The sequence below is a fragment of the Kogia breviceps genome, chromosome 3 (assembly GCF_026419965.1).
Source record: "Kogia breviceps isolate mKogBre1 chromosome 3, mKogBre1 haplotype 1, whole genome shotgun sequence".
Lineage (NCBI taxonomy): Eukaryota > Metazoa > Chordata > Mammalia > Artiodactyla > Physeteridae > Kogia > Kogia breviceps.
The window spans coordinates 41,675,261-41,701,344 of record NC_081312.1 but is presented as its reverse complement, the minus strand read 5'-3'; the positions used below and the strand labels follow the sequence as shown (position 1 = coordinate 41,701,344).

Here is a 26,084-nt window from a genome sequence, read left to right as displayed (position 1 = left end):
AGCTTCAGGTCTTGGCAGGCTTTGGGAACACTGTTCCCTCCCCTTCCTCCTTTGGGTCCAGGGGTGCTCATAGATCCCTAATATTGCCAGTCCTTGAGTGCTTTACCATCTTTTGTTTGTTCTCTTAACTGTCTTTACACATTTGTAAATAGCTACCTCTTTAAACCCTGTTGAGTTACAACCTTTGAGTGTGTCACTTTGTTTCCTCCCAGGACCCTGAATGATATAGCCATGTGGCTAGAAATGACTTGGCTTAAATTTGAACTCAAGTCTTTATGTTCCATCTGTTTCTCACTATATCATGCTACATCTGTTCAAAAAGGGGGTGGGGTCTCAGATAGGACAAATTATATTTTGGAGAATGAGACAAAGAGGAAAAGTGAGCTGCGTAACCACATACAAAAGAATGAAGCTGGACCCCTACCTCATGTCATATGTAAAAATTTAACTCCACGTGGATCTAACCTAAATATACAAGATAAAACCAGAAACACTGGAAGAAAACACAGAAATGAATCTTCATGACCCTGGATTAGACAGTGGTTTCTTAGACATGACACCAAAAACATAAATGACAAAATAAAAATATACAACTTGGAATTCATCCAAATGAAACACTTTTGTGCTTTCGAGGACAACATCAAGAACGCAGAAGGACAATCCACAGAATGGGAGAAAATTTTACAAATCATATATCTTATAAGAGACTTGTATCTAGAATATGTTAAAAATTATTACAACTCAGTTATAAAAAGACAAATAACCCAGTTAAAAAATAGGCAAAGGGCTTGAATAGACATTTCTCCAAAGAATATTTACACGTGACAAAAAAGCATATGAAAATACGCTCAACATCATAATTCATCAGAGAAGTGCAAATCAAAACCACAGTGAGTTAGCACTTCACACTCACTAGGATTGCTAGAATAACAAAGAGAGTAACAAGTGGTGGAAAGGATGTGGAGAAACAGAAACCCTCATCCACTGTTGGTGAGAATAAAAAATGGTATAGTTGCTTTGGAAAAAACAGTCTGGCAGTTCAACTATTTAGAGTTACCATATGATCCGGAAATTCCACTCATAAGTAGAGAATTGAAAACCTATATCCATACAAAACCTTGTACACAGTATTCATAACAGCATTATCCATAGCTGTCAAAAAAGCAAAACAACCTAATGTCCATTAATTAATGAATGGATAAATAAAATGTGGTATATCCATACACTGGAATATTACTTGGCCATAAAAAGGAATGAAATACTGATACATGCTACAACATGGCTAAACCCTGAAAACAGTATGCTAAGTGAAATAAGCCAGTCACAAAAGACCAGGTATGACTGGAAAGTTAAGCAGACCCCTGATCATAGAAAGGCCTGGAAGCTAGTTTAAAAGTCAATATTTTATCAGGAAGGCACTGGTGGGTCCTAGAAGGGTTACGATGAACTTAGGAAAGAAAGAATAAAAGGAGGATGACCCACTAAGAGGATACTGCAATAGTCAAGGGGAGGAATTATGACAACCTAATGAGTTGTAGTGGTCATAGGGATGGAAAAGAAAGGATAATTCAAGAGACACTGAAGAGAGAGAAAGCATAGACTTGGGGTCTGCTTCATGTGGTGAGTGAGAAAGAAATGGGGGGGGGTCAAAGATCACTCAGAAACAGTGAGCCTGGGTGAGGAGAATGAATAGGAATTCCATGCTCAGAAACATGGAAGTCAGAACAGTGAGCTGTTTTGATGGGCCAGGGGAAGAAAGTTCTCATCCTGGATATTTCAGTCCTTTCCATAGCACAACATCCTTCCAATTTCTCACGCTGGCAGCCTCTGTCTAACCATACAAACTGCTAGGACTGACCAAACTCCTACTTGTACAACATTCCTAGGACACCACGAAGCAGGCAGGCAGGCAGGCTCTTGGGCTAAGAGGACCACAGGTGACCCATGCAGGGTAGTCTGCCTTGTGTGCAAACCGGCCTGATGCTGCATCATTCAGGAGACAGAGTGGTGCCCACTCATTCTGCACAACCGGGTGCCCCTGGGTGGCTCTGTATGTCTATGTGATGATTTCATTAACATCTGTCTCTTCACTCTCCCCCACTCTCCCTGACCCCAGACTGAAAGCATCATGAGAGCAAAGGGCAGCCAAGGTGTTTGTTCACTATCATATCCCCAGCACCTAGTGCAATGCCTGGCACACAGGAGGTACGCAGCAAACAGAGCTCATGTGAGGACTACCTCAGATCTTTAGAACAGTGGTTCTTAATCAGGTGTATGGCTCAAAACTGCCCTCAGGGGCTTCCCTGGTGGCGCAGTGGTTGAGAGTCCGCCTGCCGATGCAGCGGACGCATGTTCTTGCCCTGGTCCGGGAGGATCCCACATGCCGCAGAGCGGCTGGGCCAGTGAGCCATGGCCGCTGAGCCTGCGCGTCTGGAACCTGTGCTCCACAACGGGAGAGGCCACAGCAGTGAGAGGGCCGCGTACCACAAAAAACAAAAACAAAACTGTCCTCAGAAATTTTGACTTAGTAGAAGTAAGTCTGAATGGGGCCCAGGAATCTGCATTTTGTAACTCTAAGGGTGATTCTAAAGATCACCTCCAGTTAGGGATGGCAGATTTAGCTAGCAAATAAAAATATAGGATACCCAGTTAAATAGGCATCTCTGATAAACAATGAATTTTTTTAGTGTAAGTATGTCCCATGAAATATTGGTATTTGTATCCGGTAACCCTACCTCTAGCTGAAAACCACTGTGTTAGAGCATTCAGAAAATAAGGCTCAAGGATATTGCTTTATTTACTCAAGAGGAAGGATGGTATTAGACAGCTGTGGTTTGGGAGGAAAGGGCCTTAAAAGTTTCATCTTGGTTAAGTAAAATTACTACTTAAAAAAAAATCATCTTTATTATGAGTGAAAGGGGACTCAAGTATATAGTGTAGACATTGCCCTACATTCTTAAAGTGAAGTAAAAGTTTAACAAAGTGCTAGGAGGAATCAGGAGAAAATTTAGAACAAAACAGAGGTTTTCCTACCCTTGTTAAAAACTTACGAGCCTCTAGCTAAGAAACTAGTTATGTGTCAGGTCTGACACAGCAAAGCTAGAAACAGTCATTGAAAATAATTAAATAGAATATAGAAACTGAGAAGGTTAGAACCACCCCACATGGGGAGATGTGTTTGCTGCTGCTGATAATTATGAATGATATAATTCAGATTGATAAAATGGAAGGTGAACATGGGCCAGTCTACCAAGTCACAGATGCCAGTGAACAACCATGAACAATGCTGCCATTCAGGCCTCCCCTTTGCTCCCGGCTCATTCTCCACTCATCTTCCAGAAGGATGTTTTGAAAACAGAAATCTGATGCTGCAGCTCTTCCCTTCCTTCTCCCCACTGCAGTCACACTGACCTTCTAGCTGCTCCTGGAACACACAGGACATTCCTAGCTCCCGGCCTCTGCACTGGCTGTCTCCTCAGCCTGGCATCTCTTCCTCAGGTATCTATATGGCTTGCTCTCTCACCCCATTCAGGTCTCTGCTGAAAACCATCAGCAGGGAAATGCATTTCCTCATGGCCACCCCATCACCCTCTTACATTCTGTCTTGCTTTATTTTTCTTCGTAACCATTATAACGACCTGATATTACATTATTATTTATTTGTATGTAAGTCTTCTCAATTAGAATGCAAACTCCAGGCATGCAGTAACCTTGTTATGTTTCACCACTGTATCCCCAGCAGTGATGCAGCAATACCTGGTATGGAGTAAATGGTCTACATATTTGTTAACTGAAAGGATGAATGAATGAATGGCATCACTTCCCAGATTAAAACCCTCCAATGCTTTCCCATTGCATTTGGAACAAAATTCAAATTCTTTATCCTCGCGTGTGAAGCCCTGAATGATCGGGGCCCTGTCTACCTCTCCAATTCTGTTCTATGCCATACTCCTCCCTTGCTCCTTTCGACCATCTTTCAGTTACCAAATAATACAGCCTTGGGGTCTATGTATTAGTTGTCCTCTGCACCTGGGGCCTCTCTTAACCCCTCTCTGAATTGTGGGCTTCTTCTCATTCAAATCTCAGATCACATGTCACCTCAGAGAGGCCATACTTGACCCTCTCACACCCAACATTCTATCACTCTTCACAGTATTCACACTCCATGAAATTACACTATTTATTTATGTGCTTCCTTTTATTGACTTCTCCCACTAGCAAATAAGCTCCATGAGGGCAGGGACTTTACATATCTTGTTTACTGCAATGTCTCTGGTGCCTAGCACATGTCTGACACATTGAAGTCACTCAATAAGTATTTCTGAATAAAAGAATAAATTTTCAAAATGGGTAGGAGAATCACAGACCTCATCAATGCAAGGAAACAGCGACAGTAGTTTTCAGAGTTTAAACTGATTTACTTTTTATTGCTTATTTCTTTTTAAGGGACGCTGGTGTGGTTTTATGATGGCCTCTTGATTATTGTCCTTTCTGAGGGTAACACCTCAAAGAACATCCATGACCACCATAATATCCTTCTAGGTGTCTGTGTCAGAAACAACATGCTGCCGATGAGCCAGTGGTCTGGTGCATCAGGGCACTTACTATATTTTCCTAAAATACTTCACTTGTATTCATGACTGATCTTTGCTTAGAAGAAACTTTCAACATTAAAGCTGTAAGAATTTTTACCTCCGTACCTCATGGTATATTATTTAATATGATGAAAATAATTAAGTATGTTGAAGAAAGTTACAAAATGTAATAATCTACTGGAATTGAAGAAAGTATATTAGACTCCTTGCTTAAGCTTTAGGGTCTGCGGCTAAAACTGTTCTAAATTAGATCTTCTTCGGATTCATAATTCACATAATTAGGATTATTCCCCAGAGTCAGTTGATAATTCCTTATTTATTAAACAATGATAAACTGAATTCCTTTTCTTTAGGATGCTTTCCTTTTCCTCAGTTTCTATGTAGGATTATATGTAATTCTTTGTTTGTCTTACCTGTCAGCACAGGAAATAGCAGAGTGAATCAAGACCCAACAGACGTAATAAAGCCCAAATCCTCCAGTGTCTATGGGCACAGTGTCACATGGTACCAGGGGCTCACAAGATGGGGAGGGGGTTAGGGTAACCTCTTGGGATAAAAAAGACAAGGAGAAAAGCCTCAATGACAAACTGAGTCCTCCCATTAATTTTATTCTTACGTGTTCTCATGTGACTCAGGTGTTATGGTGTGGGATGTGTGTGGAGAGAGGAGCTGAACATGGGAGATAACTGTGTAAGGCAACAGGGGACTTTCTCTTTCTGGAATAAACCTTAACTTAGAATGTTTATTTGAAACAACTGCAGACAAAACCACTGCCCTAACCCCTTGCTGTCAAATGGCCACCAACAGATCATAAAACTCCAAGATCATGAGAGCCAAATCCGGTTTTGTTTTCTCTTGAAGATGCTCCTGAACCCCAATGGGTCGTGACTACTGAAGAAAAGAAAAAAATTCCCTCCTAATTAATGAATCCTGTATCAAGTCTTTACCATCAGCTTTGTAAACTATAATTTTCTCATGAGGCATGTGTCATATAAATGGACCAAAACGTATGGGGTCACTTCACTCTTCCTGAAGACTGGCCAAAGTTCTTCTGTACTGACCACCAGACAACCCTGGAGTTCTGTAAACATAGCTTATAATGTAGTTTGTATCTTCAGAGTGTCAGTATCTTTATGTCATGGGATAATTGAAGGGTTTTACATGCATTGCCAGAAAAACCACAAGGAGGCTTTGAGACTCAGATATGTCCCTACCTCCTGCTGTCAGTTGGGATAAGTCACACTTGAGTGTGACTATTTCCCTGGTCATCTGTCCCACTGGAAGGCAGGGACTGCTTTTTTTTTGCTTTTAAACTCCAGCATCACCAGGGCCTATTCGAGTGCCCGGCCAAAAGAAAGTGTGTGTTGAGTGAATGGATGAATTTGAAAATCAGGAACTTGGTGCAGTGAGTTTACAGCTGAATGAGTCTGAGGTAAGGCTGGGGAGGGGAGGAATTGATGCTAAAATCTTTAGGGAAATAAGACAGGAGGGACTTCCATTAAACCCTCTCTGTTCTAACAGTTGGACTTACTGCATCATCAGGATTTAGAGCAGTCACTCCTAACTGTAAGGGTTTAGATCTAAGAGTTCAGTAGAAGCTCTTTTACCTGAGGTGCTGAAAATTGCTTTGTTTTAAACATTTTATTTTATATTGGAGTGTCGTTGATGAACAGTTTTGTGCTAGTTTCAGGTGTACAGCAAAGTGATTCAGTTATACATATACCTATATCTATTCTTTTGAAAATTGCTTTTTGTAAATCAAAAAGGTTTGTAAATTTCTTTGGGGTGGGGTCAGAATTCCAGCCACTGGAGGCAGGGGACGATTCAAGGATCTCTCATTATCCTCTTCATCCTGATGCCTCATGAGGGTTTGAGAGTGATGGAGATAAAAAGGCTCCACTTCTACTACCCAGGATGGTGGCACAGGGTGGAATGGGGAAGCTCTAGCTACCACTCTGGCCTTTCATTAGGGTATGGGAGGTCCCCTTTGTGTTTGAGAGGGGTTTCGATGTGGTTTAAGTTTTTTTTTTTTTTTTTTCCTCGGTACGCGGACCTCTCACTGTTGTGGCCTCTCCCGTTGCGGAGCACAGGCTCTGGACGTGCAGGCTCAGCGGCCATGGCTCACGGGCCCAGCCGCTCCGCAGCATGTGGGATCTTCCCAGACCGGGGCACGAACCCATGTCCCCTGCATCGGCAGGTGGACTCTCAACCACTGTGCCACCAGGGAAGCCCTCGATGTGGTTTAACAACACCCCGCCTTGAGTCAGAGTAGAAGGGTCAGGTTGAAAAACATCATAGGCTGGTGAATTCTGAACTTTTAAAATTCTAACCAAATAGGATCTTTAGTTTAAAAAATAAAATTGTATACAGAACTTCAATAAACTAAAAAGATGAAAATGATGTGCTGGGATTGAAGGGGGAGGGGAGGAGTACCCTTTGTTTAGGTTTCCTGCCACTGCCCATTCCCCCCACCCCAAAAAAAGACTCTAACGTCTACCCTAACCCCCTTCATTGTTCAGACTTGGATTTGGGGCCAGGAATGTTCAATGCTCTGTCCAAGGTGGCCCACCTGGTCTGGGAAGAACAGTCAAGGTACTCTCCACGATGCCCAGAGGTCAGGGAGGAGAGCTAACCTAGAAGCTGGCAGCATCTCCTTCTCTGCTCTGAAGAGTAAAGCCACAGGAGGATTTTAATGTTCCCAGTGTGATATCTTTACCTCTTCCCTCAAATGAAGAAAGAAATATTTTACAAAGCAAATCTGACAGGACTCTAAAAAAATCCCAGATGTCAACATTTGCAGAATGGGCACAAGACTGAAAAAGTTATATGTTAATTAAATCAGTTAAATTGAGATTTAAGTATTTTGCATGCAAATCTTCACTCCTTAATGTTCAGATTTCCATATGCTGGGTTTTCCCAAGGCAGGGAACACCCGTTGCCTTACCTGTTCCAGAAGACGGAGGAGTGACGGATCCTGGGCTGTCATCTTCAGGCTCTGAGACGGTGACTGTGGGGACTGTGTCAGGACTTGGTTTCAGGCAGATATCTTGCTTCTCGGGGGTCTTCTCTGGGGTAGTAGTTTCAACAGAAGGCTCGATCTCAGTCAGCGTGATTTTGACAGGGGCAGTGATCAGAGAAGCACTGTGCTGTTCTTCAGAGATATCATCCACATATGGTTCAAACGTTGATTCTTCAAATAAATGGTCCTTGAGGATTTTTCCCTCCACAGGAGATGGTTTCTCTGCTTCACGGGCCTCTTTGGATTTTGTTGAGATGTCAGTGTCCTTAAAGTCCAAGTCTTTCTCTTCCAACTTGGGGTGACGTTGCTCCTGATATTTCACCTCTTCTGGCCTAGTTATGTCAATGTATTTACAGGCTTCTGCTTTCATCTGGTCCAGGGGGTCTGCTAAGATCTTGTTCACTTCAGTGGACTCTGCAGGAGTCATTTCTATTCCAGAATCAGAACTAAATAAGCCACGAGGCTCCGTCCCAGGCACATCTGGTAAGGAGGGTCCAGGGGTACGCAACTCCTCAGGGCTCTCTGAAGTAGTGATGTGGCTGTTTTCCTTCTGAAGAATTCCAGTGAAATATGTAGAATCCTCCCGAGGTGGGTAACAGATGTCAGAAATCAGAGATGTGTAACACACTCCTTCCCCATCTTTTGCTGCTGTTGAAAAGGTATGATCCATGGCCCTGGAGACATCTGCTGCACCTGTGAATCAAAACGGCAGCAGACAGTGAGGGGGTGCCTGGCTCCAGTTCTCTCTCCAGCCTAACCCACCACCCACCCTGGCCCATGCAGACACAGCATCCTTTCTCCTCAAGACCTCAGAGTTCCTTCGGACCACTCTCATGTTGCTTTGCCTTGTCTCCCTGATAGCCCCAAGCACTGGTATTTTTCTGGCAGCAGATCACATAAGCTGCCACATCCAGAGATGTTGGGGACAGACCCCAGAGGACTAGAAAATTGATTCTCAACATCTGGTTGAGTGATACAGTGATTCTTATACAGTGATATACAGTGATTCTTACTTGGTATTATTCAACAGAAGCCTTCTTTTATCTAAAGTATTAATGACTCTTTAAACAGGGGTGGAAATATAGGCAAATTCAGGTGTGTAAATACAACAATAGGATAGTCCACTAGGGAGAATGGTTGCTCTTGGAGACTCAACAAGCTGGGAAAAGGCTCAAGAACCCTCTCTGGTCCAGCCCTTTCATTCAGGGACTCCTGCCCTACCTGGATTGATGCCATCCCTTCTCTTGCTAAAGGTCCTCAGGGAAAGAAACTCCCAGTTTTCTGGTGGCCTCATCCCAAAGTAGTATCCCCTTAATGGAGTGCTTCCCTCTTTCTTCAGTTTTCCCCTCATTTTGTTTTTCTTTTCAATTCCCCACCACTACTCACCCTTTGCCTTCCAATGATATTCAAAATGACCCACTGGGAATTTCTCGGTGGGTTTCTAAGGGCAAAGTAAGTTTCCAAGTTTGAGTCTATAGAATGCTTTCACCAGGCCTTCATTTTATTCATAAACGAGCCAAAAAATTCATTAACAGCAAGCAGAAGAAGGAAACCCTGTATTATTTTTCTGTGCTGGAAAATACTGCCAGAGGGGAAGAAAACTAACATTCATTGAGGCCATATCATGTGCTAAGAAGCAGGATTTTACCTAATTCTTTAAAACTAATTATTTAAATTAAGCCCCACACTCTCAAGAGATCACACATACACACATATTCAGCCCTTAAGACACACTCAAAGAATATTCCAGAGTAGGGCACCAACTCATAAAAGCAACAGGTAGTAACAGTAACATAATAATATTAATAGCTAATATTTGAATCTTGCTATGTGTCAGAGTACCAAGCTTTTTATTAATATTGACTCATTTAATCATCAAAGCAATCCTAGAAGTTAGGTATTATAATTAGTCTCATTCGACAGATGAGGAAACTGAGGAACAGAAGGGCTGAATGACACACCAAAGATCGCACAGGCAAGAAGTGGCGGAGTCAGGATTCAGACTCAAGCAGTCTAGTAGTCAGTCTAGTAGTCAGAAAACCTTGCCTAGTGCCCTTTGTACTTCCTTAAATCAGTTGGTGAAGTTTTTTTTTTAAGTAATTTTGAATCAGTTTTATTACAAATAAACTTAGCTATTTTCTTTTCCTAGCTTTCTCCTTGGTTACATGAGCCACTGTTATTCTAAGGGGAATGGAAAAGCACAGAGCCTCTTCACTTCTAGCACTCTTCTGCCTCAGCACCATTGCAGGAGCTGCTTTCTTTCCTAGGAATTCTCTTCATCCAGATACCTGCATTTTACCTGCATACCTAATCCACTCACCACCAAGTCTTCCTCAAATGTCACCTTCTTAAGGAAGGTGACCCTGACCACTCTATCTCAAACTACAACTCATCCTACACTCCCAAGCAACCTTGTCCCTTCCTACTTTTCTCTACTTTTTCTTTTTCCTGTAGCACTTGTCTCCTTCTAGTATACCATATAATTAACTTACTTATTCATTACTTATTTAATGATTGCCTCCCCCCTGCCACTTGCTAGGTATGTTCCATGAGGGCAAGAATCTTTGACTATTTTGTTCATTAATGTAGCCCAAAACCTAGGATAGGGCCAGGCACATGGTAGGTACTAAATAAATATTTGCAAAATTAAAGAAGGTAATTTTGAAGTTTAGAATAAAGCATAAATAACACAATGTGTGAGAAGACAAGTTGGAACATACCCCTAAATTGCATGTGACATTCACTTTATTCAGCAAGTAGCCTAATTTTGTGAGCAACAGGCCAGTTTAAATCTGTAGACTTCAGCTAGTCTTCTAGTTATACTTCCTTTGTATATGGCAGCCCCGCTTTTCAAGTTAGACAAAAACAAAAACAAACTCAATAACAAAAGGAATAGTAGTAACGATGGGTCTTATTGCCTTCCATACATAGACTACCAAAGAAAAGCTATTAAACTTAAATCCATGTGTGCACACACACCATTATCCTAAAGGATATTTATCATTATATGGGCTTAGCCTACATGTAGATCTCACTGGAGGCAGGGAAATCAATGCAGAGATATTTTACTACAGACATTTGGATCCTGGGATTCTCTACCACAATTACCTGGAACCACTTCCACATGTTAATAAGAAATGGTTCACCAGAAAGTAAGGAGGGGGTTGCCACTGGATATAAATAGTCTGGGGAGTGGGGGAGGGGATGCTCTCTTGGGGAAGACACAGTAGATAGTTTCCAGGGCTGTGTCACAGTCATTATCATTTAACTTTCAGTCAATGCTTCTATTGCAGGGGCCACCACAGGACTCCTGACCATTATAGCCCTGCAGCCCACTGTCTCCTGCCACCAGTTATCACACTAAACACAACTGTCACCTATTCAGCAACTGGCCCCAGGGCTCTGCCTTGCCTCACTGAATAATCCTTAAACTCTGCAGCCTACCATTTGAGAGACATGAATGATGTGAATGCCACCTGGCCACAGCCCTGTCTCCACTATTCCTCTCACTTACCCTCTACTCCAGGCATAGAAAGCCCTTCACAATGTCACACTCGCTCTACCAGTCTTTCTAGCCCTTTCACTCTCCAATTCAAACTCTCAGCTCTGGTTAATGAAAACTACCCATCACTTCTCCAACACTTAATCCTTACAATCTCCACATCCAAATCTCCACCTTTGACCTCAAGCCATTAAAGAAAAACAGCTTTAAATGCTACCCACTCCAAGATGAATTTGCTGACCACACCTGTCAAGACCTGACTCCATCCTATTTTTCTCCCTCCCCTATCCTGTAGCACTTAATTATATTGCTTGTGTCACATGCATGACACATGACTTCTATATGTCTACATCATCTCCTGCCAACCTGTCAGTTCCTGGAGTCTGAGGCTCATGTCTTGCACACTATATTGTACACAGTAGGCACCCAATACAAAATGAATAAATGAATGAATGGACCAATCAATCAATGAGTAGGCATTCTATGCAGAACAAACTAATTGATGCAAGTTACAAAGAGGATGTTTTTAATCTATTATGTGAAAGAACTATCCAGAATTCAAGTTATCCAACAATGGGATGGAGCTGAATCCCAGGAACAAGACTGTTATGATCATAGTGGGCAGGCAGATAGAGAGAGGCCCAGAATCTATCTAGGCAGGAACCAGCATTTGGTAGAAAGTTGGATGGGACAACAGCGGAAGTCTCTTCCAACTCTCTATGATTTTTATACCAACTGGCTGCCACCATAGTGGGACACAGCTTCCTTTACTTCTTCTTTGCCTGTACAATGGAATCGATATAGTTTTCCCTGAGGTGATACCACAGAGCTTGCCAGATATATGGTAATAATTGAGGGAATAGACTCTAGATTACATCTGTATTACTTGAGAGACTATAAATAGAATCAGTTATTGGGAAGAACTCTCACCCCTGAAATCCTTATCTTACTAGCTTCCTCTTGCTCAGAAAATCCAGCATAAAATTGGAAGGACTCCTTTGTCACACTCTACAAATACTACACCAAGTAGAGGAAGAGGAACAAAGCCATTTGTGTAAATCACACATTTTAAATGGGACCATGTAAGTACCCTCATAAAAGCAACAAATAATCTAAATAGTCTAAATGTGGTCATGTCCCCTTTCTTAAATTGAGCTAAATATCCTGAAAGATTCTCAAGGTACGAAGTTATTGAATTTGAAAATGTGTATACATTACAGAGGGCCTGTTAGATAAAACTCTTGAAAACAGGAAGTCCTTGTAGACATAAATTATGTGAGAGCAGAGTCCTGTGGGATCACTGGAAATGGGAAGCAGAACTGAGCCTCAAGGCTCAGGAAAGCCAATTAATCCTTGTCAGCGCTTCCTGCAGAGCTAGCAGCTGAGGGGACTGAGGCAGACAGCATAAGCCAGTTGCCCCAGGCAGGAACCAATATTGTTACATTGTTAGATACAAATCCACTAAATAAAAGGGCTTTCCTTGTCTAGACTAGAAATTACTACTTTCTTTATATAAGCAAGGATTCCTGGGAACATCTGATTTCCTCATTCTCTCTGGCTATTATTGCCTTGGCCATCTAGAAACCTGATTCATGTGGAGGCAGATGTACATTGAGAGTCAATGTGTGGACTCACATGTGCCCTCTCAGGAGGTGGCTGGACAGGAGGGCACAGCAAATTTAAAATGGGATTGATTTTCAAATTTTCATTTTACAAGTAACTTTTTAGGAAAGTACTTATAATAAAAGCTGAAGGAGCCATAGGTCACTATTTCTAGTCAAAAGCTAAATGGAAGAATGAAAATAAGCTAAAACTATTGCCATTAAATCATATGTGCTGATAAAATCAGGCTTTTCTATTCACCAATGTCCTAGATCAGAAATGCTAATCGTGAGCTAGACAAATTCAATAGTCTCCTAAATGGTGGGTATTTTATTTTATTTTTTAAATTTCTTTGGCAATACTAAGGAATGATGACTAGCTGAAGACAGTTTGACTTTTCTCAAGGAAAGTTTCAATCCTACAATCCTCATTGACTCTGATTTATCCTTACCGAATCAAGCTCATTGAATTGCTAGCCTACAGCTTAGGTTTGTATTCTGGCTCTACTACTATCAGTTGTGAGACTCTGGGCAAGGTAGCCTCTCTGAGACTCGTTTATTCAGTTTTAAAATGGGGGCAATAATAGTTCCCATCTTATTGGGCTGTTATAGGGATTAAATGAGATTATGCACTTAGCTCTACTCCTGGCACAGAGTACACACACTCAGTAAATGAGAGTTGTGGATTTTATGATTACCTCTATTTCGCAGGGAGGACACCAGCATTTGCAATATATACCATCTGTCCATTTGGTACTTTATCCTATCTAGTGACATGTGATCAGGGTCGTTTGGGCCAGAGGAGTTAAATATAGCCAGTCCACACTCATGCTGCCCTCTGGGGTCTGCTGTAGATGCTGAAGTCCCAAGAGTGCAAGGCCAGGGTTCTCTGCACAGCTCCATGAGCAGGTGGTTGGGTATTAAGTACTTTCTAGTGATACAACTGATGGATCCTGTCTGTCATGAACGTGGTGATGACTGACTTTAGTACGATATGTTGAAATTTACCAAGACAATAGAAAAGGAAGGCAAGCGTTCAGTGCCCACAGATGAGGTTTCTCCTTTGTGGACGGAGCTCATTCTGACTCCTCAGGGTGGAGATAAGGGGTCTATGGTTTAAGATGATACTTCTGTAACTCAGTAAAGACCCTCTCACTGCACTAAAATGGAAACATTGAGAATGCCAGAAAGAAAGAATGATTATATGAAAAGGTTTTCTGAGCACAGAGGTAGATGTGCTCCATTAGATAAACATCTGGATTAAAAATAAAAACAGGGCTTCCCTGGTGGCGCAGTGGTTGAGAGTCCGCCTGCCGATGCAGGCGACATGGGTTCATGCCCCGGTCTGGGAAGATCCCACGTGCCGCGGAGCGGCTGGGCCCGTGAGCCATGGCCGCTGAGCCTGCGCGTCCAGAGCCTGTGCTCCTCAACGGGAGAGGCCACAACAGTGAGAGGCCCACCTACCACAAAAAAATAAAAAATAAAAAATAAAAATAAAAAATAAAAACAAAACACCAATTATTGTTTGAATAGGGTCAACACTAACAGGTATAGGGGACAATAGTTCCATTAATTTGAGAAATATTTTTTAAAGGGGGGGAGCATATAAAAAACTGGAATGACAGTAGAAGTAGAGTGAGAGATGCATGTTAAAATTCAAGAATTAAAGGCCAGAAACAGTGACCTGAAGTGAATCTGCATTCACTTTTCCCAGAATCATTTGCCCTTAGACTGCCTATGTGATGGATGGTAGTAGCCTGCACAGAGGTTAGGCAGTGAGGCTTTTTCCCTGAAACTCCCACTCATCTTTTCTAAATGCTAAGAAATCAGCAGGCCCACGGTATGGAGGCTGTGATACATCTGACAACAGAGTCATCTATGAGGGATGGATATGCCAGGGAGGCTCCAGGAGCCTCTGTGCCACTTAGAAAACATTCTCTTCTAAAATTAAGTACCCTGTTATTTAACATGACAAATGGGTACTGAGAAATTCAGGTACATCCATTCTTTAAAAATTTATCTATGTGATTAGTTAATTGAGTAAAAAGGAAAAGATGAGCCTGCATTCCCTAGCACAAGACTTGGAGCCAATGCTGATGACATGCTCGGGGTTTATGAGTAAGTACTCTCTCTTTCCCCAACTCACTGCCTTATTTAAAGCTTGCCTGCCAGAATAACAGATTTAGCTGTCGGGATTGCAAAATTAATGCTTAATAAAAAATGATTCAGCAAGTTTTGAGTTTCTCCCCCACTATGAAGAGCCAGGGCTTGCATTGCCTGTGGAGTTTTCACTTTAGCAGAAAATTCTGTTAGAGGGAAAAACCTGGCCCAGCAGCAAACCACTGTCTAAGTTTCTCTGACAGTTCTCAGCAGGGTCTTGTAAAGCATAAAGCTGCCAAGTGCCGAGATGCAAAGTAAGCCCAAGTTCCGATGGGCGTCAAAGTGTGGGGACTTCTTTTGCCTGTGTTCAAAGATGGAAATGTGATTCTGCAGCCTTCTTGGGTGGGGAAAATTTGGGGGGGAGGGGGTAAATATTTATTTATAATTTACTGAGATCTTAAGAAAAGTTCCTTACAACCCTAGACTTCCCATTGCCTTTTTTTAAATAAAAGCTTTACTGATTTATAATTCACAAACCATAGAATTCACTCCTAAAGCATGCAACTCAGCAATTTTTGTATATTCACAGAATTATGCAACCATCGCTATTAACTAATCCACCCACTTAATTTAGATATATTCCACTCTTTATGTGTTCAATACAGAAAAAGCTCTAAGTTTACCTTCACCATGCAAAGAATTACCTTTGGAACAACAAAAAAATTTATCCCAATCTTTTTATTATTTGTTGAAGAATTTTGCTCTCTAATTTCCAAAGAGAAAAATAATTGTTCTTGGTCGTTTCATTAATGTTGTGTATATATTGATAGTAGCAAAATAAATACTATGTTTCTGTTTACACTTTAATGGTTCTTTCACCCCCTTCCCCGGCAGAGAATCATCTAGCTGATCCTCAGAAACCTTCTTACATGAACTTTCTCCCTTACTTTCCATCCACGGCTACTTCCCTAGCTGGACCCTTATCACCTTCTACTTGAATTAATGTGATAACTTCCTCAGTGTTCTAGGGGTTCCAGCCTTGCCTCTTCTTTATGCCACCTTGCACACAGTTGACACATTCATCTCCCTAAAACACCACTTTCACTGCTTCACTTCTCCATTCCAAAGCTTTTGGTGAGCATCTTTGCCCATCCTTTGGCTTAGAATTCAGGATCATCATCAATGAGACCCCAGTCTGCCTTTATGGTTTTATTTCTGAGCCTGCTCAAGAAACACACCTGTTCACCCACAAACATGAGATTTTCAACTTCTATGCCTCTGTGCAAGTCCTTTTCCTCAACTGAAAGGCCCCTTCACTCCTCCCTAAGTCCAAATAAAGCCTCTGGTGATGCCACACTTCCTCTAAGCAGCCTCCTCCTACCACCCCACTCCTCACTGCTTTCACCCTCATCTCCACTCTGAGTCATGACCATTTGTTTGCAGTTCACCAGCTTCTCTGCCTTTGTCACCAGTTATCTTTTTTCCTATACTGGTTGAGAACCATATATTATACTTCTTCATATCTTTGAGTTCCTAGCACTGTGCTTTGCACATAGTATGTACTCAGTAATCACTGAACGGATGATTATCTCCATATTACCATCTGATTGAGTCACATTCAAGAACTTTTATTGTAAGTTTTACCATTAATCATGTATTAATTCAATCAAAAAGATTTGTTGAACGCTTACAATATGCAAAGTGGAGGACATTCCCATATATATGTAGGCTTAGAAATCTGGTGTCACAAAAATCCACTATGAAGTCATTGTTTGTAACTGGAAGTTTGGGTGTCCCTGGCTGCTTGTGGCAGTGAATGCTGGGGAGTGGCAGTGATGTTGGAGGATCATAATAAGAGGAGGAAGGTCCTCTTATTATGATCCTTTTATTAACCTGTGTCCTCTCTTAGGTTCTCATGGCTCAGGCTTGAGCCTTCTTCATTCTCTCTTTCACATGATTTGTTTTCCTCACACTGGGAGCTCCTAAGAGACATGAACTGTACCTTGTACCTCACTGTTTCCCTCATACTAAGCACGTTTGCTGGCATATAGGTTTTATTTGGTAAATACTTATGGGATAAATCAATGAATATGTTTCCATACTCATCACACTGGTTACAACCAGGGGATACACTATAGTATGTCATTGTCCCTCTAAAATCTGACCTGGACCTGACTACAACCTTATGAGGCCAGAGATGAACAGTGAGACAATTTCCCCTCCCAGTTTTGATTCCCTTGACTTAAACTTCCTATTTTTATTCACAAACCTTTATATTTTCAGCCCTGTACTATTAGCTCATGTTGCATTTGTGTCCAACTAAAACATGTGGGTATATAAATTTTTTTAAAAACTGTATAATTTCAGGCCTTCCCTGGTGGCACAGTGGTTGAGAGTCCGCCTGCCGATGCAGGGGATACGGGTTCGTGCCCCAGTCCGGGAAGATCCCACATGCCGCGGAGCGGCTGGGCCCGTGAGCCATGGCTGCTGAGCCTGCGCATCCAGAGCCTGTGCTCCGCAACGGGAGAGGCCACAACAGTGAGAGGCCCGCGTACCGCAAAACAAAAACAAAACTGTATAATTTCAAATTGCAGTTTTAGCCACAGCATTGGGCATATCTCATAAGTTTGAAAGACATTAAAGTCAGATGCCAAGATTTTTTTGTAATTGCCTATGACGTGCATCTATCATTTAGAACAGATTGAAGAAGACCCTAGAAAGGGAATTTACCTCACTCTGGAATAATCCACAAGATCAAGATAAAGCTAGAGTTAGGGTGTCTCATTAGAATGTGTTTTATAAAGGGAAATCTATATCCACACAGCATAAGGCAACCCTTGCTGGGCTGCCATCAGCCCATACTGTGTCTTGACCAAAAAAAGAAAAAAAAAAAATGATGTCCTTCATCTGGCAGATACAGACCAGTGCCTGAGATATGCATCCTCTGCTGAAAATCTTGGATTTTGTGCCTGCGTTGGGAATTGAACACAGATCCCTGGAGTCGAAAACAATGTTATATAAAGTGATACGCTTTGGGAGACATCTAAGGAAGGACAAAGGAGGATGACTGAGGGATAATTCTATTAGAAAGATGACATGTCACGTGGCAGGACATGGTATAAAGTATGTTATAGCACGCTGTGGTGTGGTGTGACATGGTGTGTGCTGTGCTGTACTGTGGCCTGACATGACAGAGCACGCGGTATGGAGCACTAGGACATGCTGTGGTTTGTTGTGTGAGGGTGCTTTGAGTGTGGCATTCTGTGACAGAAAAGTCCCAAGCTTTAGAGGACATGGCCTTCCATCTCCATCAAGTTACTTACCTTTAATAAGTCATTAAATTCTCAGGAAATCTGTTTCCTCACTTGCAAAAGGAAGATAACAACTAACATTTAAGTTGGATGCTTACTAGGTGCTAAAAATGGATTATCTCATTTCAAGCTTAAACAATCTGAGGGCTTTTTTTTTTAAAACCACACCCATACTATTGATAAAGAAACAGAAGCTTAGAGAGGTTAAGGAACTGACATAGCCAGAAAAGACAGACTCAGATCTTGGATTTAGGGCAATCTGACTCCAAAGCAGACGCTATTAGCACTATTCTCAGAACTGCTGTGAGGATTAAAGGAGACTGAATGGTTTTGTCACCAGCAAAGCCCATTAACAATTCCCAGGAAATAAAAATAGAATCTGGGTAATAAAGTCTAACCTTTTTTTTTTTTTCCTTTGTGCTTAGTCTAGTTTCGTTTGCTCATAGGTTGCCTCAGGCAGAGGTCTAGCACCTGGCCCTTCAGATCAGAGGTCCTAGCAAGACAGGGCTGTGCCAACACCTCAGGTAGGTGGGTCCCGTGCAGAAGTGCTGCCCAGGACACTGAATTAAAGATGGCCGCGGACTCCTCCGGTGGCACAGTGGTTAAGAATCCACCTGCCAATGCAGGGAACACGGGTTCAAGCCCTGGTCCAGGAAGATCCCACATGCTGCAGAGTAACTAAGCCCGTGCGCCACAACTACTGAGCCTGCGCTCTAGAGCCCTCGAGCCACAACTACGGAGCCTGTGCACCGCAACTACTGAGCCCATGCACCACAACTACGGAGCCCACGCACCACAACTACTGAAGCCCATGCGCCTAGAGCCCGTGCTCCGCAACAAGAGAAGGCACCACAATGAGAAGCCCGTGCACTGCAACAAAGAGTAGCCCCCGCTCGCCGCAACTAGAGAAAGCCTGTGCTTAGCAACGAAGACACAACGCAGCCACAAATAAAAGTAAATAAAGGGCTTCCCTGGTGGCGCAGTGGTTGAGAATCCGCCTGCCGATGCAGGGGACGTGGGTTCGTGCCCCGGTCCGGGAAGATCCCACATGCCGCAGAGCGGCTGGGCCTGTGAGCCATGGCCGCTGAGCCTGCGCGTCCGGAGCCTGCGCTCCGTAAAGGGTGAGGCCACAACAGTGAGAGGCCCGCGTACCGCAAAAAAAAAAAAAAAGAAAAAAGAAAGTAAAGCAAGACAATAACTCAGCCATTGATGTGCCAGAGTTTGGGAGTATTGATCCAAGTGGCTTGAGTGCTCAGTCAGGAAACTACATCAAGATTCCTTTTCTTCCCATTTTCTTTCCTTTTATCTCCAAGAAGAAAAAGAACAATAAATAATATGCAATAAATTCAAAACACATAACTTCTGCCATCAATGCAAAATTTCAATCAATTGCATATTTGAAGGGGATAACTGAAATATCGCACTGTTCTAGTATAAGCTACCTGCATGATGATCAATAAAAATGCACTGTGTTTTGGGGAATTTGGAGAAAGACTGCTATTGTGAGGAAAATGAGACTCGCACTGGGGATCTGAAAATACATATATTTTAGAGAGCCAGAGGGAAGCAGTACAAAGTTATTTTGGGAGCAGAAAATAATAGCAAGGTAAAGATGAAGTAATGAGTAGGAAAGAATCCCAACTCCAACAGGGGACCTTGGGAAGCAGTGGGAAGTCATGCCAGAAGGGGTGGCTGGGATTATGAAGCCAGTGTGAGCGTTTCATAGAGATGGTGGGAAACAAGGATCCAGTGATTGTTTTAGAGCAATTAGTCCAATAATAGCTCCCACAATGGCAGCATACAGGTTTGGGAGTCATGTCAAATTAATTTGTGATTTTTTTAAAAATTATAAAAGCAGGGCTTCCCTGGTGGCGCAGTGGTTGAGAATCCGCCTGCCGATGCAGGGGACACAGGTTCATGCCCGGTCCGGGAAGATCCCACATGCCGCAGAGCGGCTGGGCCCGTGAGCCATGGCCGCCGCTGAGCCTGTGCGTCCAGAGCCTGCGCTCCGCAATGGGAGAGGCCACAACAGTGAGAGGCCCGTGTACCACAAAAAAAAAAAAAAAAAAAAAAAAAAAAAATTATAAAAGCAATATTACATGATCACTATAACTTTTTTTTTTAATACGTAGTACACAGAGGCTAAGAAAAAGAGTGGGTTCAGCAGATGCCATGAAAAAATAGTGAACATTCACCAGGACCTGCTTTTAAATATAGCCTGGGGACTTTCCAGGTGGCTCAATGGTTAAGAATCCACCTGCCAATGCAGGGGACATGGGTTCAATCCCTGGTCTGGGAAGATCCCAAATGCCGCGGAGCAACTAAGGCCATGCACCACAACTACTGAGCCTGCGTTCTAGAGCCCGCGAGCCACCACTACTGAAGTCCACATGCCTAGAGCCCGTGCTCTGCAACAAGAAAAGCCACAGCAATGAGAAGCCCGTGCACCACAACGAAGAGTAGCTTCCGCTCGCTGCAACTAGAGAAAGCCTGCATGCAGCAATGAAGACCCAATGCAGACAAAAATAAATAAACAAACAAACAAACAAACAAACAAATAAATAAATAAATAAATAAATAAATATATATATATATATATATATATATATATATATATATATATATATATATCCTGGAGTTCTAGGCTCCAGAGAACACAGCTCTCAGAGACCAGAGAAGGTGGGTTTAGAAGAAAGTTCTTTAATACAGAAGTGCCTGGCTCAGGAAGTTCCATAGAAGTGAAGGGTTTTGAGCTCAATCTGAAGGATGTGGAGGATTTGTATAGGCCAAAGTATAGGTAATAAATTTCCAAGGACAGAAGCTTTGATGTTCTGATGTTCAGTCAAATGTATTCAGAGTTATTTGAATTTCTACAAATCCCATCTAAATTTTGGACACCATCCCACAGGCATCTTTTTTAAGTAGTCTGAAATGAATCTGTCATGTTTGAGGGCAAAAAAATAGACTCCCTAAACAAGCTAGTATATGAACAGTTAAAACAGTCTGGATAAAACCATAAATAAATAAAAGCTTGCAGAGGATACTGCATTTCTTCATTCTATAAGATTTCATAAAATGAGAGCAGAAGCCAAAAACAAATGTGTTCTGGAAGAGGAACCAGCAACCAATTACTATGTAAATAATTCAATATGAGCATTAAATTTTCATGTTTTTTTTAAAAACTCCTAAAAATAATCTGCAGGACATTATCTCCCACATCTGTTGTTTGAAGCCCTCTAATCATGACTCCTAAGAACTGTACTTGTTCTATTTAAGGACCGAATTAACAGATTGGACCACAAACAAAAGTCAATCACATTTAAGTATTTTTTAAGAAAATCTGGGTAACAATTAGCTGAAATTTTAATCTGTCCCTTAACACAAAGTGGTTTTCAAAATAAATATTTCTTGAAAAAAGCAATTGGAAAGAAAATACAGGATCAAGCTTTCCCTTTCCTAACTGTGTAGGAACAGGCCAGAGTCAATATATATCTTCTCTTCTACCTTTGTTTTTATTATTTTTGCTCCAAACTCATGTACATTATTCAACATATTTTTTATTTGTCTGGAAGTTGGTAAGTCAGATGCCAATAAGATGCACTTATATTTTGAGAAGAAACCAACAGTTAAAACAGAGCTATCCAATTGCTTGTTGGCTGTTGGTCATTGTTTGTCAGATGATCCTGAGAGAAATGATTTTTGAAAATGCTATCCTTTAAGGTAAATTCTTTGATTCTTGAATATTTCATATTTCTTCTCTGAATGTCAAGATTAATTGTTTCAATATTATTTCTTAACATATATTTATATCCTACATGTGAATCTTTTCTTCCTAACTAAATGAAATGGAAGGAAACAGCATTTGTTGAATACTTGTTATGTGCCTGCCAGTCACCATGTTAGATGATGCCAATCAATAACTACATGAACATTCTAAAGTAACTGTTTAGTAGTACCATGAGAATTATGAAGACAAGCCAGACCCAATTATGATATAGCAAATTATATTTTTCAGTGTTCAGTTGTTTAACTTCATTCATCCAAATATAATGAGTGCCTACTATATGCTAGGCACTTATTCCAGTTTCTGAGGAAATAACAGTGAATAAGACAGATATATAGTCCCTGGTCCCATGGAGGACAGAACTAAACAACAAACAACAAGCAACAAACAAACAAAAACACAACTAGGCAGGCATAGCAAGAACTGCTCATTGTCCCCCAATGTTTATCTTGTCCCTCTTCCCTTTAGCAATAGACCCCCCTCAAGGAATTTTAGCCTATGGCCATCCAGCTAAAGACTATACACTTCCCAACTTCCCTCTAGGTGTGGACACATTACCAGGATGTGAACAGAAGTGAGGTGTGTGCCTCTAGATCACATCCTTCAAAACGAAGCTGGCTGCCCTCCACTTTCTTTGCCCTTCCCATGACTTAGTCTATGAACAAGGTCTCTTTGAGCCAGCTTGAACAATGCAGATGAAGGCAGTACTCACAGAGAAAATGGGCAAGAAGACAGAAGGAATCGGGAGCCCTGGGGCAGACCCTCACCTGACCGTTCACCTGCCTCTGGACTGTCAAATAAGAGAGAAATAAACTTCTAACTTGTTTGAGCCACTCTGTTTTTGTATCTTTTTGTTACAGAAGCTTAGCCTACACCCTAATTAATACAGCAAACAAGTAAAATAACTAAACAGTTAAAATAAGTGCTCTGAAGCAAACAAACAACTGCATAAGAAAAAAAATAAAAGTTTATCAGTGGGGCAAGTGGCTTACTTTAGAAAAGATGCTCAGGCCACTCTTAGGGGGTGACATTCAAGCTGAGACCTAAAGGATGAGAAGAGGCAATATGCAATTTTTTGTTTTCTTTTGGTGAAACATAATGGAATCCTTGAATTTTTCCTATGTTTCAACTGCTTTGTTCTTACTCCTGCCCATGGGTCAGAGTGCAAATATTATATACCGGCATAAAAGCCCTGGGATAGGTCCATTACTGGGGTACCTGATCTCTCTGAATGTGCCACAGTTGTCACTTTTATGTGAAAAGCCACATATATCAGTTAACCAGCCAGTTACAAACCTTATCGAATGGCTGTCTACCTTAACTTATAGTCACACTAGACTGGGAGATACTTGAAGGCAAGAATGGTCCTACTGTCTCTGTATCCCTAGCACAGTACTTTAGCACAGTAAGAGGTCGATAACTCTTACTGAATGACTAAGTTTACAAAGGACTCACCAAATGTTTGAAAAATTCCCTTTTATTTGGCAACACAAAAATAGGACCTCAAAGCAACTGTATCTTTTAAGACAGCTCTTCCAAAAATGTGGTCATGGTCCAATGACTAAAATCAGGATTTAGATCATCTGTCTTGTCCTCACAAGGGCTGGACCACTAGAGGTAACTGAAGTATGGCTCTGCCTCAGAATGGTGGATTCATCATGGCTATTGATCTGGTCTATTTTCGTCATCTTTGCCCATAGGCTACAGGGCCCTGGACTGTGTTTAGAGGGCTACACATAGCCTCACCCCCATCCCCCGCCCCAGCTTCTACTCCATCAATGGCTCAGAGATGAGGGCAGGGGAGTCTTATCCATGAAATGACTGTTTTAGGGCCTCGAGCTTTGTCACTAACATATTAATATGGTTCTCTTCCCCTCCTTTTATTTAATTCTGTGACTCATTGTTTAAAAAAAATTATGCTAGCTAATAATAAGGATGACAATAGCTGGATTTATTTAACTTTCCTATGTGCTAAGCACTGTGCTAATAGCTATACATACATTAACTCTTTTAAGCTCTTTAACAATCCTGTGAGGAAGACACTATTGTTATCCCCATTTTATAGATGGGAAAACTGAGAATTAGAGAAAGTACATGACGTGAACAAGGCATCAAATTTCTACGGTCATAATCATCTTAGCTTGCCCAAGGCGTTATCCAGGATGTAGGACTTTCAGTGCTAAAACTGGGAGTGTCTTGGACCAACCAAGACAGATTGGTCACCCTATAAATAACTGAAGAAGAATTTGAACGTAGGTAGTTGGACTCTAAAGCCATTGCTCTTGATCATGACGTTATCCTGCTTATTTTTTAAGTATTCATTACTGTTATAGACTGTGTCCCCCCAAATTCATATGTTAACATCCTACCGCTCAAAGTGATGGTATGAGGAAGTAGAGCTTTGGGGAGATAATTGGGATTAAATGAGGTCATGACAGCGGAGCTCTCAGGAATGGTATCAGTGCCCTTATAAGAGTCACGAGAGAGTTTGCTGCTCTCTGCTCTCTACCATGTGAGGACACAGCAAGAAGCCTGCAACCCAGAAGAGGGCCCTCACCAGACCTGTCATCCTGGTCTTAGACTTCCAGGCTCCAGAACTGTGAGGAATAAATTTCTGTTGTTTATAAGCCTCCCATTTTATGGTATTTTGTTATAGCCGCCTGAGCTGATGCAGGCAATTACTAAAAACAATGGAAGTTCTCTGTAGTGTATTTAGCAAATGTTAAATGGAAACCGTAATAGCCAGAAGGTCTTTTACATGAAGTCATGTCATTCTGCACTGCAATCTCCATTAGGGTGTTTTTCAAGACACTATTAAAATATGCACTTTAAGAAAGATGCTGTTTGATTTGGCACCTGAATAGTCAGTATCAATACATAGCATTTCTGAGGCTCTACAATATGAACATGAATATGAAAAGATTCACCACTAAACCTCATGATAAATGAAAAAAATTTTCATGGACACTTTCCCCAGCAATGAGTGTTTTGCTGCTAGAATTCCAGAATAATTGATGAGAACTCTGCTGGGAACCCTGAAGGAGCAAGCCCTGCTACTTGCAGAACCTGTCACATTGTGCAAGAAGCTGAGAAAGTAAAACAATGAAATGCCATCTTATAAGATAGGCCATGCAGATTTTGTTTGCATTAAGATTAAACATAAACAGAATTAAAATAAAAAGTATTATTTCTCTTTGGCTTTATCACACAACGGTCTAAACAATCGCCACCAACATCAAAGGTGTAGGCACCTCTTAGCTGGTTTGAGGGGGAAAAAGATCCACTTTGACTCATCATGTGGTCACTGGAATCCCATCTGCAAAGGACAGAGTCAATAAGCAGGTCTCATGATACCAAGGTAAGACATAGTCTGCTGCCCTCCAGGACTTTACAGTGCATTGGCTACAGCTGTGATGAAAGGTGATGACCTGAAGATACAGGAAGGACAATGTGTGTGGGAAGGCAGAGAACAAAGCAGTCCTTTCTGACTTGTGGGACATCAAGGAGCATCCCAGAGGAGTTGATGTTTAGGTGGATGGATAGGATGGATAGGATGGCAACAGGAGGCAGAAGTCCCACCCTCCCCAGGCAGAGAACACAGAATAAGCAAAGCCATGGAAAAGTCTGAGTCTTAAGAAAAAGATCGTCTGGTGTAGTGCATGCCACATATGGGGAACACAATAGAACAAATAAACAAACCAAAAGCCAAAAACAACATACGACTTGGGATCTCAACGATTAATGCATGATTTCCTTTTATTTAGATGGTTGGGATCTGGAAATGTATCAAGTTTGCATTAAGGCCAGTTCAATGGTTTCAGAGCTCTACTCATTTCTATGGTTCTCTCCCAGAATTTATCATCTAAAACCTTAATGTTATGGTCAAGCTGTATGTATGTATGTATGTATATACATATCTTTATTTTCATAAGCTAGAAATTCATGGAAATTAATAGTGATTAGCTCAACCACAGGTATTCAGAAATGAAAATAGACACTTTAAAATTTTTAATCAGATTTACTTCCCGAAAGGCTTGCAGCCTTAAATATTTTACTTAAGAATTGTGTAGTGACATGAATTCCTTCCTATATCTAAGTCCTCCATCATCAACAGAATCTGTATTTTGAATTATTTCTCTAATAGCCTGATGCAAGACAATCCATTTACATTC

The 26,084-nt window shown here is 41.6% G+C and overlaps 1 protein-coding gene across 2 annotated transcripts in view; it reads right to left on the bottom strand.

The window, feature by feature from the left end:
- The window catches only part of RTN1 (reticulon 1), a 240,355-nt gene that overhangs the window by 133,546 nt on the left and 80,725 nt on the right, over positions 1-26,084 (bottom strand). For both annotated transcript variants that reach the window (XM_067028402.1, XM_059059704.2), the window contains exon 2: positions 7,540-8,307. In XM_067028402.1, coding sequence (XP_066884503.1) covers positions 7,540-8,307 — 768 coding nt within the window. The remainder of the gene's footprint in view (positions 1-7,539; positions 8,308-26,084) is intronic.